The sequence below is a fragment of the Ruditapes philippinarum genome, unplaced genomic scaffold (assembly GCF_026571515.1).
Source record: "Ruditapes philippinarum isolate M1 unplaced genomic scaffold, ASM2657151v2 ctg758_1_1_1_1, whole genome shotgun sequence".
NCBI classification, from domain to species: Eukaryota; Metazoa; Mollusca; class Bivalvia; order Venerida; family Veneridae; genus Ruditapes; species Ruditapes philippinarum.
In genome coordinates this window covers 198168-212888 of record NW_026865780.1, presented here as the reverse complement: position 1 = coordinate 212888, position 14721 = coordinate 198168, and the positions used below count along the sequence as shown (strand labels likewise).

Below are 14721 nucleotides of genomic sequence, written 5' to 3'. Positions count from 1 at the left end.
TCAATCGTTAAACTTAAATGGCATCTTGACCTTAATATGTCACTTTGTCTAATTTGGTTACAATAGAAAGATGTTCCCCATTTCAGTCTTAAGTTGTCTTAATTTAGTCGGAAAAGTATTTTAAATTTATGTGATTGACATAAAAAAGCGATAAAGTGTGGTCATCTGGAAAGCCATCTTTATCTGATCTTTAATTTCTTTTTTTAATCTTGATTAAACAACACTATTAATATTGATCAATTGTAAGTAGAGGGAGGTAACAATAGGTATTTAGTTGTATTTACTGTTTCTGAGTTTCTGAGATGCCAGATTTAAAGTCATAATGAAAGTGTAAAATATTGCACACTGGTAAAATGATTGTAACCTTAAACTTTATTTTTTTCTTCGGATCTTCCTTGTTCTAGCACATTTTTATCAATTTTATATATTTATATGTATATAATTATGAAAGAAAGATAGTCATGAGCAGGAAATTATACACAGAAAAATCACACAAACAATAAACATATTATACTCTTTTAAAAGGGTGTTGATTTTAATAGTCTCAAACCATTCTGCTATTGAAATTTTTAATCTTGACTCTGGTTCTGAAATGTGGGGTTGTAAAACAAACAATAAAAGTATGGCTTCTGTCTTAATTCATGATCTTATTAAAACAAATAAAGATCATTCCTGATAATCAGTGATGTAATGTATTTGTTTTGATAAATTTGCAGATTATCTCATATGAAAGTTGTAAGACAGTTTTGTAAAAAATATGTTTATGTTATGTTTATATATATTTTCAGATTGGGAGTTACTATGTAAAATGAGCAAACAAGCCCCAGTTTAAAGCTATGGGGCAGAGGAATAACAAACTGGAAGTGTTCGTTTTCATTCTGCTAACCTCTTTATACATCAACCAAGGTAAGATTTTAATTTACATCATCCCCATCGTAATATTATTAATAGACCTTCCAATTTCATTTGTAGAAGGGTCTAATGCCAACAAAAATTTGGACAGATAGGCACTTGATGATGATGAAATTGAAAGGTTTTACCATGAAAATGACATTTATGTCTTTCACTTACATATTGAATTATCTTTAAGAAGGCTGACCAAGTAGCTGAAATTTATGTATTGGCAATAATGTTTGATATTTATAGTACTTAGGGACATTATGGGTAAAATACATAAAATTTGACATTTTGAAAGAATTTCTTTTTACACAGAGTTTCAGGCCTATATATTAATTGATCACTTTCAATGGCAATAAAAAATTCAGAAATATTTCAAGTGCTCTTAATGATATGACGGTACTCTTCAGAAATGTCATAAAGTCTTATTTTGAATTTCATTTTATATACAATTGTAAAAGTAGCATAAATCAAGGTTGATGTGAACTGGCATATAACATAGCATTGGTTTCAATCATTTTATACATAAGCTGTCAGAATTTATTCTGAGATATCTTGAAAAAAAGAGCAGAATTGTCTTAAAGAATTGTCTTCTTGCTTTTGATTTCTGTGTAACCTGATATTATAGTGATTTTACTAGAGATTGAATAAATTTGCAAAGTAGAGCAAAACCCTAAAAGCACATTTAATGCATATTTATTTTGCAGGCTTGGTTTTGAATTTAATGTTCAAATGGCTGCATGCATCTGATTGGTCAGTTATAGAATTCAAATTTGAAATTGACCAATGAAAGTTATGCATTGTAAGACTGGTCTGAAAATTTCCCTTTTGAACTAGAGTTTAACTGAAAGAAAACCATGGTGTTGAAAATGTGTATAATATGTTAGTTTGTATGAATACATGAAAGGAAAACTGAAGTACATGTATATTAAAATGATAAAAACATAATAATTTCAAAAATTATGGGAATTTTAGATGCATTTTCTTTTGCTCTGATGAGTTTCATTGGCATTCACAGATAGGCTCAAGTGTTTGGATCACATTTTATGCCTTTAGTTACTGTTTAATTTGAGTTAAATCAAATTTAGCACCTTCACAAGATAGATATTTCACTTAACTTGTTGTCAAAATGTCTTCTGGAAGGCTTGTTTATGACTTATTTGTCTGGAAAAGTGAGATTTTAAGATACATACTGAAGTAGAAATTTGAAATAATGGTAATTGTGTTTTACATCAAAATTGTGTAAATATGCATCCTGTATCGAGAAGTTGATCATGAAACTATTGTATCTTAGTCTTTATACACATATAGTTACAAGAGTTTTGCAATCAACCTTCAACTTTTGACTTGGTTTTGGGTTTTACTGCAAGACGGTAGTAAGTTGATGAATGAAATAAACAAGTTATGGCATTGTTGCAAGAGGTTAGCAGAATTGCATTAATTTTCATGGATTTCTTTTGTTGCACCAACAAGCAAAAGTTGCTGTCATTCTGAGATTTCTAAGAAGTCTTTACAGAAAACACAAAACTGAAAAAATCTGAAATTTTATAGTGTAGATAGTGACAGAATGGGTATGACAGAATTGCAGAATGACCTTGCAGAATATTAAAAGAATGCACGGCATTGGGATCATTTTGGCTATGATAGGATCTTTACAAGTTTCCGGCATGACTTTTATTGCGGATTTAACTCCTAGCTTTACTATTTCTGCACATTTATGGCTTATTAACAAGCAGGTTAATTCTATTGCCATGGTTACTATTTTTCGATTAATAGAATCCTCTGAAGTTTTAGGGGTTTTTTTTGATGTAATAGAGCTTAAGAGCGACCTACCATTGGGACATAAAAAGTGATTGACTGCTAATTATTTCTAGATAAAAAAATGTTGATTTTTTTTTCCCTATAAAATTTCTAGGAAAATTGTTGTTGATATTTGATTATGAAATTGCATTTAACCTTAATCAAGAATGACTAATTAAGCCTCCAGGAACTGCTATGCTCCAGTATTGAATTATTACTTTAATAAGGTAGCAGATGACTAAATTATTACCATATGAAATGCTTCTTTGATCAGCATGTATGCAATGTATGTATGTTAGGAAGATTTACTTTACGTAGGCCAACTGTTCTGGAAAATGAAATTTTTGGAATGATACATATCTTGAAATTTTCTGCATCAATAAATGAATATTTTAAATTAACATAAGAATGGTCTTAAGAATGGAAAACCATCAGAACTTTGTTTGAAAAAAGAAGAAGAAAAGAAAAACACAAAAACGAAAAGGCATAGCATTACTCTTGATTACTCTTGATGCATACTGCAATTTTGTTGATATTTTTTGTTGTTCTTGCTATTTTTTTCACCGGTATAATTAGCTCAAGTGTTTGTATTTTTCTTTTTGCTTAATAATATATTATTAACTACTATATTGATTAAGATTGACAAATGTTGATAGGTAACTGCTCCAAGATAGATTTGGTTCCATATAATAGTATAGATTGTGGCATTTATTACAATTGTTCCGAGAAAAGATAATAGCCTGTATGTTTTCTATAACAGTACGTACATAAACACGCAAAGTTCCGATTACCAAGTCCGGTTGTACAAACGATTTAAGACGAAATCGCTGAGTGTATATCTGTCATTGACTCGCGAAGGGGATATTGATTATTATACATTTGCATGCAAGCAGTTTTGTTCCGAGGATGGTAATTTCCTTTAGAGGAGTTTTAAGATAAGGAAAATTTATATCGGCCATCTGATTCCTCAGGTCGTTAATTACACAATTTTCTTAAAACTACGACTTAAAGGTCGACGGTGATAAATTTTACGCGTGATTTGTTTCTGTCTAATATCACTTAATACAAGTCGTATATTTTTGTTTTATGACGCGTATAAACATTTTATGAGATAGCGTAATAAATCGTTTATAGAGCTCTTTATGTTCTTAATTAATTTTCCCATTGATTCATTGATTGTTTGATAAACCATGAGATGTTATAGGAAGTATTTTTTATCTTTTGTTTTCTATTGTCTAAATAACTGTTGTAAGAACAGCAACTCATACCATACTAAATATCTTAACTGGACTTGCCCATCTTTCAATCTGGACAAAACCATTAATGATTTTTAAGGAGCATTTCAAAATATGAACTGACTGAATAATGAACTGTGCAGACCATTATTAGACTGCATTGGACATGCTGGCTTAGTTTGGTCTGCACTGGTAGCATGGGTAAATTAAGTTTCTGCCAAACTATGTCATTTTATATAAGTGATTGTTACATACTTTAAGGTCACACAGTTATCTAATATCATTAAGAACTCTAGCCCAACTTGAAATGCATTGTAAATGAAATCTTTGACCTTTATAACTCTGAAGCTTAACCCCCCGAATTAAAAAAGAAGATTTGATTAAAAAAGTTAAAAATGGATGATTCACAGAAGCTTGTGACTGTGTGTTTTTTTGTAGCCCATTGATTTCTACATGAAAATTAAAACAATTTAGGGGAAAATGTAGTTATATGTGTGTTTTATTGGCAAAGTGGAGGATGATTTTTATGACCCTAAAGTGGGTCCTGGAGAAAAACAGGAAATTAGTAATGAGATATTACCTCCCCTTTTAGCTCTTCAAATTTTTTATGCAAAGTACTTGCTGGAATGCGAAATTAAGGGGATTTATTGTCAAATTGTTGTGAAAAAAAAATGGATTAATGACCATCTCGAGTGAACTTAAATAAGAGACAAATGTTTTAATGCACTTAATTCAATGAATTTTTGGACAGTTTGATTGAAATCAAAGCTTGATGTCTGTCACTGGTCTAAATTCTCTCGAGTTTTTAGGAACCTTTCATGGCATTAGCCATACAGTTGTATGTGCCTAATATGTAAACAAGGATGATTCAGTCTGGCCGTAACCCATTTAAATCATTTTCAAGCTTTTGTTTTAAGACAAAGAAAGTTTTAAGAGATTGAATATAGAGATATACTAAATTGCATGCAGATTATGCAATAAATGACATGCTCATGAAGCTGTTAAGAATCTATTTATGCAAGACTGCAAACACCAGCCGATAATCAGATTTTTTTTTAGCCATCATGACTATATCAAAATGTTCCTAACATGCAAAACATACTTTGCTAATTCTTTAAGTGCAAGGTGCTAACTCTAGGATTACTCTTATTTGACTTAATTCACCCTTAAAGAGAACTTTTCCTGTACGTTTCCAGTTCTGAGTTGACACTTTATAGGTTTTAAGGTCATAGTACATGTACCTGTCGTTATAATCAGTATTAGGACAGGAATTGCTTTTTAAGTCAGGTGGTCTGTCAATATAGGTAATTCTATGCTTAGAACTGTATTGTGCTAAAGTGACCATGAACCCCTATGTAGGTTTTTTATAATGATGCATTTACTTGAAGAAGTTTCTCTGTTTAATATGATACAACTTTTCCAAAAGTTTCCATCCTTTATTCAACGTATCCTATGATTTTGTTGGATATGATTTAGTCATAAGTTTTACTGTGTTTTTACTATTATTTTTACATTTATGTTGACTGTTTAAGACCGGTTCCCCTCTAGTTGAGTAATTTTAGTGTGTGTGATCTGTAAAAACAGATCATGAAGCCTGTGGGCTTATAATGAGTTCAAGAAATAAAGTAAACAGGTTTTCACATGGATTTTTAAAACGTTTTTTCAGTGTTTTGTATTGCATGGGGTTAATAGGAGAAAATGTTTCCCAGCATGCAGGGTAATTGTCTAATAGCGGAATGCTGGTACTGATGCCAGCAGTTTGTTTATACTGGGTAATAATTGTGCCATATCATATTCTAACCTTCTTTGATGATATAAACACCTCAAACACAAGCTGTTGCATAACAGAGGTTTCCTGAGAACAACAACAACAACACCTACCAATGATGTTGTCATAAGTAAGAAATTAGCACTCTGTAATAGATGTTTGGGAACCAGTATAGGAGTAGAAGCCGAGTTTAAGTCAATTATGTGCAGCTGGAATGCTTTTAAATTATTTCCTTGACAGCATTGATGTATTTTCAAACACTTACTGACTATTATGTCTAATGTGAATTTTGGCAATATAAAGAGCAAAATTCAAAGATTGTCAACCAACAGCACAAAACCTTGTCAGAGTCTGCTTGGGATTGCAGACCAGTCTGTCCCTATACTGATGACAATTTAGGTTTCCTGGTTCAGGAAATTACTACAGGGTGATTTAGAAGCTGACATTTAAGTTTCTTAATAATATTCTACATTCAGTTTGAAATAAGGAGCCGAGTTTATAAAGAAATATTCTAATCTCAGATCTCAGGTATTTATTGGTCAGAAACAGGCACAGAATGTGAATGGACCAATGAAAATCCTGATATTCGAGCTTGATCTCAGGAAAAGGTTTTATAACCTTGGAGCATGGTCCTTAATAAATTATTCTGAAAAACACTTTCCTTCACAGATGGAATTCGTTTCCAATTATAGTAAAAACACAACATTTTCATGGCAGTAATTATTTCTGATTCAGAATGCAAAAAGTATTGCTTTTATCTAATTATCTTGCACATTAATTTTCAGACCTCACTAAGCCCGAATATATATAACAAAATGTTTTGTAATTTATTGCACGAAAATTACCACCATAATTTGAATTTATTTCTCAATGTTTTGATCGTTTCAATAAAATTACGTGTAATTTGAAACTAACGGATGCACTGGTTACCTGCACCAAATGATGATAAAGTGTTAAGGATAGTGCAAAAAAGTGATAGATCTTGCACTCGGCTTCACTGAATAATTTTGATATATATGCCACTTTTATTCCAGGCCATTTATTTCCAAGTTTAAAGCCAATTTTCTGCATGTTAAGTGTCAAATTTCCTGGAAAATTTCAGGAGATACAGTGTATTACATGGAAAAACAAGTGAACCTGAAGACAACTTTTGTCAGTACACATTTCACAGATTTAAAAATGCTCTAGATAAGAACATTTATTCAGCATGTATTATTTGTAAACATCTAAATTAAATACTGGTTTTGTATATTGACCAGTAATATCTTCAAAACAATTAGAATAGAGAAAAAAGGAATCCCAAAATGACACTCAAAATAGCAAAATTGAAAATATTATAGAGACTGAGAGTGTGACTTTTGGAATTGAGTACAAAAACATGCTATAATCCAGCAAGTTTACGGAACATCAGTGGCTCTACCTGTTCGTGCCTGAAGGGCAGCTGAGGTCTTCCTCCACCAGTAAAGCTATAACGTCACCATATGATCTATACAGTGTCATGTGACGTAAAACTCAATCAAACAAACAAAAGAAACATGCAAACATAATTTTGGGCACTCTTGTTTGTCATGTTTAAAGTTACTGCATTATAACAAAACAAGTCTGCTGTTTTAGTACATTATAAACAGGTTTCAACTTTTTTCTCTCATCAACTAAATTTTTTTCTTCTTATTTATAAACTGCTTGGCTTCAATGAAAAGAAAAAATCTTGAACAAATATAATAATGATGCCATGATGGCCAGACTATGTAGACTTTATTTAGATCTACAGTAAATTTCCCTCTTATAAGAAACAGCTGTGTTATTAAAGAATTCCAGGCAATATTTACACATGGGTAGATTAAGTCTCCACTTTGGTGTGTTATTTTATTAGTGGTCATAACTAGATTTGCGCCCAGACACCAGCCTACTTGCCAATAACATAACAAGTTTATAATTATTTATATGTTCCATACACACACCAAACTAATAAAACATGCCTGCAATAATTAGCCACTGGTTGTGATGGTGGTAAGAGAAGACTGGTGGTCTAAAGGAATGATGTGACTGCTAGATTGACCAGTATCATAGCCAAGATCTGAGAAAACATTTTATGTCTAGAAAAGTATCCAGACACAATGTAAGGTATTTCTTTTTTTAGACAAGAACAGAATGGAATGCTTCATACTTTGTAACTTAGGATTCAAATATCATCTCTTTTCCTATTGGCATAATATTACAGTGAAGGAATTTAAGTATGAAGACCAGTCTGAAAACTAAGATGCTTTGATTGGTCAATTTTAGCCACCCAGAAAGCACTTGTGACCTGACATTAGACATAGGTTGTTAAACCACTTTCATGGTCCATATAAACTGTTTTGTCACATTAGCTAAGAATCTGTCACAAAATTCCAAAATTACCTCAGCAAACAAATCTTTTGATATGAAACATTTTTCTGCAACTTTTTCTTTCCCAAATTGTATGGAAGGCACCAAGAACATCATCTTTTAGTTGGCTTGCAAGATTTTTTTTGTCTTAAGAGAATGTTAAAGCATATTTGCTAATTTCATTGCACTTTGTCAGAAAAAATAGACTTGTGCAATTATTATTGTTTAATGCAGTGTTTTGTTTTAGAGTTTGATGAATTCATAAGAAATGTGTGAGAACTGATAGATATGTTGAAAGCAGCAACTTTGGCACCACCACAATTAAGATAAATATGCATTTGTTACAACTATAATGTTTATAAAAACTTAACTTATTCTTCAAAAAATATTGCTGTGCTTTATTGGTTACAAGCACAGCATTCACAGACTTTCAAAATTGTTACCTAGAGTATTATAGTTATTATGCAAATATTTTGAGGTATGACAATATAACCAAAGTGATGGTTACTAACTTAATTGACAATAATTAGAGTTGAAAGGTTTTTTCTAGACTGGAAATTACCATAAAAATAAAAAATAAATCACCATTATGCATTGCTGTCTTAATAAATTGTGCATCTTTAAGAAAATCGTTTACATTTTCTGTTTTTATGGCAACCAGTTTGGTTCAGAAATGTTGCAATTTACAACTTATAAAACATTTGAAATTACTTTCATATCAGAAAGTTAAGCATTAAGTCATTGCCAAAAGCAAAACAATCGTTATGGTTTACAAAGAGTTTTGCTGCTTGTAAGATTGTCATAAAATGAGCAAAAAGCCTTTTGGTAATATCGAGCAGTACTTTCATAGTTTCCATTCATTTCGAGTACATTTGTTATACAAGTGTTTTAAATAAGACCCAGGGGCATTGTTCTTTTTGTTTCATTTCTCTGTATTCCATATTTGTTGCTATTGTAATCAAATTCTCAAAGAATATATCTGGAAATAAAAGTTGAGAAAGAGGACGTGTTATTTAATAAATATCAAACTTAAGAAACTTCTGTGGAAATTATATAGCAGAGAAGTATTGTACTGTTTATAGGGATGGAACGTTGGGGATATTATTACTTTTGAAACTTAATTTCTTTTGCTTAGAAAGATATGAAATGTAATTCTCTTTGATGGGAAGCACATAAATTGCAACACTTTAGGATTCTCTCTCTGATAATAGCGGGGCCCTAAGATTTAAGCATCTTTGCAAGTCTTCTTGTCGCCAGATTTGATGGTTTGCTATCTATGAGGTGTTTAGGATATAGAACTGTTTTGACTGGAAGCACTTCTAAATATTTAAGCTGCCATCTTACCTGATTTACTCTGATGCAGATTGATGGGAGATGTGGTTGCACGGAAAAAAGGGCTTAAATTTTCGAGATTCCTCCCATCTTGATGCCAGGATATGTATTTCAAATGATCCCTGATATAAAAATATATAACCAGATCTGATGAGACTTCATGAAGAGATGAGGAAAATCAAAATCAGCATCACTGCAGTAGAATTCTTTGAATTGTTTTGTGTAATGTTTTCCGGGAAGGTTTGTTTGTTTTGCTAGTGTGTTTTATTGGAGAATGAAAAAGAAATGAAATTCATGGCACCTTTGCATGGAAACGCGTTCAATTTTTCGTTTCTATTTTTTTATTATTAATTTTTTGTTTTTGAAAAAATGATTCATTTTGCAATGGTGTGAGAGAAGTTTCAAAAAAAAACCCACTCTTTGTTACAGTTTAATGATCTGCACGTCATAAAGTGCTGCAGCATATAAGGGATGTAGTTTGCCGAGAAAATGGCTGTTTTAAGAGAACTCTGGGACTTGATTATTTGCAGATCTTTCCCCAGTTATCATGTTTATGTTCTGCTTGAAATGTTTGATAGTCTTTGGAATGATATTTGCAATTTTTCCTGTGTTTTGTCATTCTGGTTCCTTCTTTTCTTCTTATGCATTAGATATTTGCTTGACTTCCTTTAATATTTTAATGTTTTAAAAGTTTTCTTTTACATTTTTCAACCATACCTTTTCTTTTTTTCCCAAAAAATTAAGATTTTCTTGATGTAATGATTTTGTCCAAGAAGGTTGTTATGAGTTGTTGAAGATGTGACATGCAACTGCAGCCCAGCTTATTGTTATGGGTGGGTTCAAACCCCAGATAGGTCACCTTTTGTACCACTTGAGACATATTAACCCTGATAGCTTTACATTAAGCGCTTCCTTCATTGGTATATTAAATTAAAATCTCTTAAACTGCTGGGTGGCAAATAGATTTACCCATGCAACTAAGTGCAGTACAAACCATGATTAGCTGGCACATTTTGTGGTCTGCATTTTGAAAACCCACAGTTTTCATATTTGGTATTTAGATTGGTCATGGTTAGTAGATGATCCCTATTGATTTGCAGGTCACTGGGTCAAAGGTCAAGGTCACAGAGGCCTTGACTTCTAAAAGCTTGTCCGCCCAATAACTTAAGATTCCTTTGACCCACAGTCTTCATATTTGGTATTTAGATTGATCGGGGTTAGTAGATGATCCTATTGATTTTGAGGTCACTGGGTCAAAGGTCAAGGTCACAGGGGCCTTGACTTCTTAAAGCTTGTCCGCTCAATTGCTTAAGAATGCTTTGTTGAACATTCTTCATATTTAGTATTGAGGTTATTTATGACTAGTAGATGACCCCTTTTGATTTTTAGGCGACTATGTCAAAAGTCAAGGTCACAGGGATTTTAATATAATAAGCTTGTCTGCTGAAATGCTTAAGAATGCCTGTCCGCAGTGTATTGATTTTCACATTTTAAGCATGTAGAATACATAACTTAGCAATGCACTGGCTTAGTAACCTCAGATTTGGCAGGGAGGTTGTCCTTGAGCTTTAAATGGCCTCTGTTGATTCTGACAAAGTGGTATGCGGGGGTATTCACGCCATGGCAGTGGCAGTTCTAGTTTTTTTAATTTTCCCTTAAAATGATGAATTGTTCTGTTCAGTTTGGAATATGGACAAGTTCATTTAAGATATTCAGGGTTATAAGGGTTGATATTATACACATCTGTTACTGTGTCAGGGTAACAACAAAATATAATGTATAAAAGTATCTCGGTGAGATTTTCTGACTAAATCAGCCAAAAATAACAAAAGATTACTGGGGGAATGTAAACATATAATTGAGACTTTGGGCCAAATTTATTCCATAAAAATGTTCTAATATATACAGAAATACCTGTTAAGTATGTCTGGAATTAATGAACTGACCTAGAACACCTGCTTCCTTCTAAAAGTTTATTTTTTCAGGCTCTTCTCATGTCAAAGTACCAAGATTATGTAATAAAGCAAGTGTTTCTTGGCATAACTTCCATGGTCCAATCCAGTTTTTCCTCCCTCTGTGTGTTGTTGTTTTTTTTCTCTCCCACAATTTGATGCCTTTCAGTCAATTAGATTAATCTTATCTCTCCAATGCAGGGAATCTATATCAATGTGGTAGATAACAGTTATCTCCTCTCAGTTGTTTAAGCTTTCACTCTAAAGAAGATGGGACAAAAAAAATCATCTTCTCTTCTATACCATCTTCTCTCTGGCTTTAAAAAAAAAATTCCAATTGTTTTTATTACGTAAATGAATTTATCAGTGTAGATATATGAATGATAATTTACAATGCATGATTAATAAAACAGCATGTGAAGAAGTTTGAATTTCCTTCAGTAGACATTGTTAACAGCCTCTGTTGTGTTCTCCCAGGTATGAATTATCAGAGAATTATTGTTAGCAGACCCCAATGGATTTTTCATCAGGTAAGATTATAGAAAACCCTGCTCTCCTGCAGGCTGTATGGCACCTTTGGCAGCAAGTAACATAAGTCTTTGGTAATTTTAAATGTAGGTATTTATTGAGACTGAATGCCTCTAAGCACATACACAGGTTTTCCTTTGTTTTTCGTGTGTGTGTTTGTGTTTGTGAAGCCAGTTACAAAATTCGATACAACAGGCAACAAGATAGTCTTTCTGTATCATGTAAAACAGGTATTGTACTGTGGAAACTTGTATCCTTTAGAATCTGTTCAAGGAAAAGATTTTTTAGCTCCCTTGAATTAAGTAATTGTAGGTAATTTAAACAATTTGTACTGTTGCTTATTGCATCCTCCATAAATAGCTTTTCTAAAATGGTATTTTAGTGAAATTCAAGAATTTGGAAAATGTTCTTAAGCATTTTTTCATGACAGTTGCTGATAATAGTAGAAGTTACTGTAATTTGGTAGCATATAATATGTGAAGATAATTACATAATACTTGAACTAATCAATTAACATTACACTTTGAAACAATTTAACTAATTAGTGGAAGAATGGAACTTGCTTGGTTATATAACAAAACTATTAACAGTCTGTTGATTCAGTGAAAACCCTTTAATTGACCTTTAATTTAATGGGTTCAACTGCATTCTCTAAGTCCCAGAAGGGCACTAGAACTCAAAGCTCACAAACTGAATCAACATGATTAGGTTCACAAATTGAATTTAGCAGTTCTGCACAATGTTATCTGTTTACAAGTTGATGAAATCGTAAGTGTACCCATGGGTGGAATCAGACAATGTGCTGCATGTAATTGAAGAGCACCCAAGGGCAGATCATGCATGTGTATTGTGAATTGAACCCAAAGGAGTTACTATTAGGTGAAATCCTGTTAGTAGAACCAAAATGAGTAATGAGAATGTAATGTTTTTGCTTTTCATAATAACATTGTTACTAAGACTATAGAGGTGAAAGGGACCATCCAAACAAATGTTTCATTCAAATTCTTTGGTTAAACAATTCCCGATGGCAAGAAAGATTACAAAGGTTGGCTCAATTCATGTGCAGCTATTATGATTTGCATACATTAACTTCAATGATCTTATATTTTGTTCATTTTTTATAGAAATCCAAAAAAACTTTAAAAATAAAAAAAACTACCAGCAATTCATTCAAGGATTTTGATGGTTTCAGGAATGTGCAGATTGTCATTCAGCTTTCAAATATCTTCTTTGTAACTTCTTCAGACTGAACTTAGATATTAGACATAAAATTAATGTATTTCTCAATGTCATTTATTTAGGTCCCTATTAAACATTTCCCATGCTTATCTAGAAATTTAAAGGCTATGGTTGTAATCTTATTAAGTGAAAGGATTTTTACTATTAAGTGAGGTATTTTTTACAAATGATAAAACGAATGGAACATTAAAAGCATAATCCCAACAGTGATCAATGGAGAATATACCAATCATAGATAATTACTGGTTTGTTAACCCTATGATCTGCTAAACATTTGTCACTGTCGAAACTAGAATACACTTTATATCGTACATTTAATATGTAATATTATAAGAAAGAAGAGAAAGGAAATCGACTCTCGTAAAGGGTATAGAAATTGGTAAAACACTCTTTGTTAATCTATTGTAAGATTAAATTGATCGCGCTAAAGCATGCAATATGTAAATTAATCAGTCTTTGTATAGGAGAATATATTTGCTCAGAAAAGTTTTAATCTTAAATTGCTTGGAAGGAAAAAAATGCGTCACAGTCGTAAAAAATTGTCTTTGTGTTAATACTTGTTGAATCAGCGGGATTTCTGCATTTTGAATGTGATTTACAGTTGAATATCAGCCATTTACATATCTTCATGTTATTAAGATGGTTATCAGATTTCTATGCACCATAAGTCGCAAAAAGATAAGACTTCTTTATCAGCCGCTATTTTCATCGGCTTTCATCGTAACGGCATAAATTTTTGTTAGTGTTGGCATAACGTTTTAAAAAACTGCTGTGAATATACCACTTTCAAGAGATTATAAATCGTGTTTATCTTTGTTGTACAACATGTATAATGTAAAAATACAAGTTGTTTTTAGATGAAGGGCAGAGATATATTTTTTTTAATTTTTTTTTTATTTATTTATTTTTTTTTACGACCATTTCAGTCGGATCATCAGTTTAAGTGAGAAAGATGAAGTCGAGCTTATTTTCTCATGATGTATGCGAAATTTCTCTGATGGTGCATTGCACGAGGCCAATATGGATCATAATCGTTTGAATGTTTACGTAATATTTGTCAACGCCAATGAAAGATCGCAGGATGTAATTATGGTTGCTTACGAGATTTGGCATGATAAAGCAGATTGGGTGTGTTGTTGATATGTAACTATAAATTAAGAAAGCGGTGTGAGTAAGACATTTGAATTGGCCGTAATCCTACATCTGCAGAATAGAAAAAAAAAGCAACAAGATTTCACTTCTAACAATGGAATAACAAGTCATGACTGTAGATTACAAATATTCTAATTATAACTTATTATTAAAAAGTTCGTAATTTTCCTCAGCAATTTACCGGAGAGAACGAAGAAAAAAAAAATCATAAATGATTGAAATTTGTTCAGATTACACGCTTTAAGAAACTGTCTTGGAGTTCCTGAAATATCATGTAGCAGACTTTATGACTAAAAAAGCCCTTAGGGAGAAAACAGAACAGTTCCTAACATGTTATTCGATATCAATGGAGAACAGTTATAATTGGATTGAACTGAAATTTCAGCTTGCATCCAAACAAAAAAAAACTGGGAAGAATTTTATTTAATGATTGCTTACTCACAAGCAGTTT

The 14721-nt window shown here is 32.0% G+C and overlaps 1 protein-coding gene across 1 annotated transcript in view; it reads left to right on the top strand.

Moving 5' to 3' along the window:
- LOC132730300 (roundabout homolog 2-like) overlaps nt 1–14721 on the top strand; it is a 186374-nt gene that overhangs the window by 80052 nt on the left and 91601 nt on the right. The window contains exon 4 of the mRNA XM_060716193.1: nt 789–906. Within this exon, the coding sequence (XP_060572176.1) occupies nt 837–906 (70 nt within the window). The 5' untranslated portion in view covers nt 789–836. The remainder of the gene's footprint in view (nt 1–788; nt 907–14721) is intronic.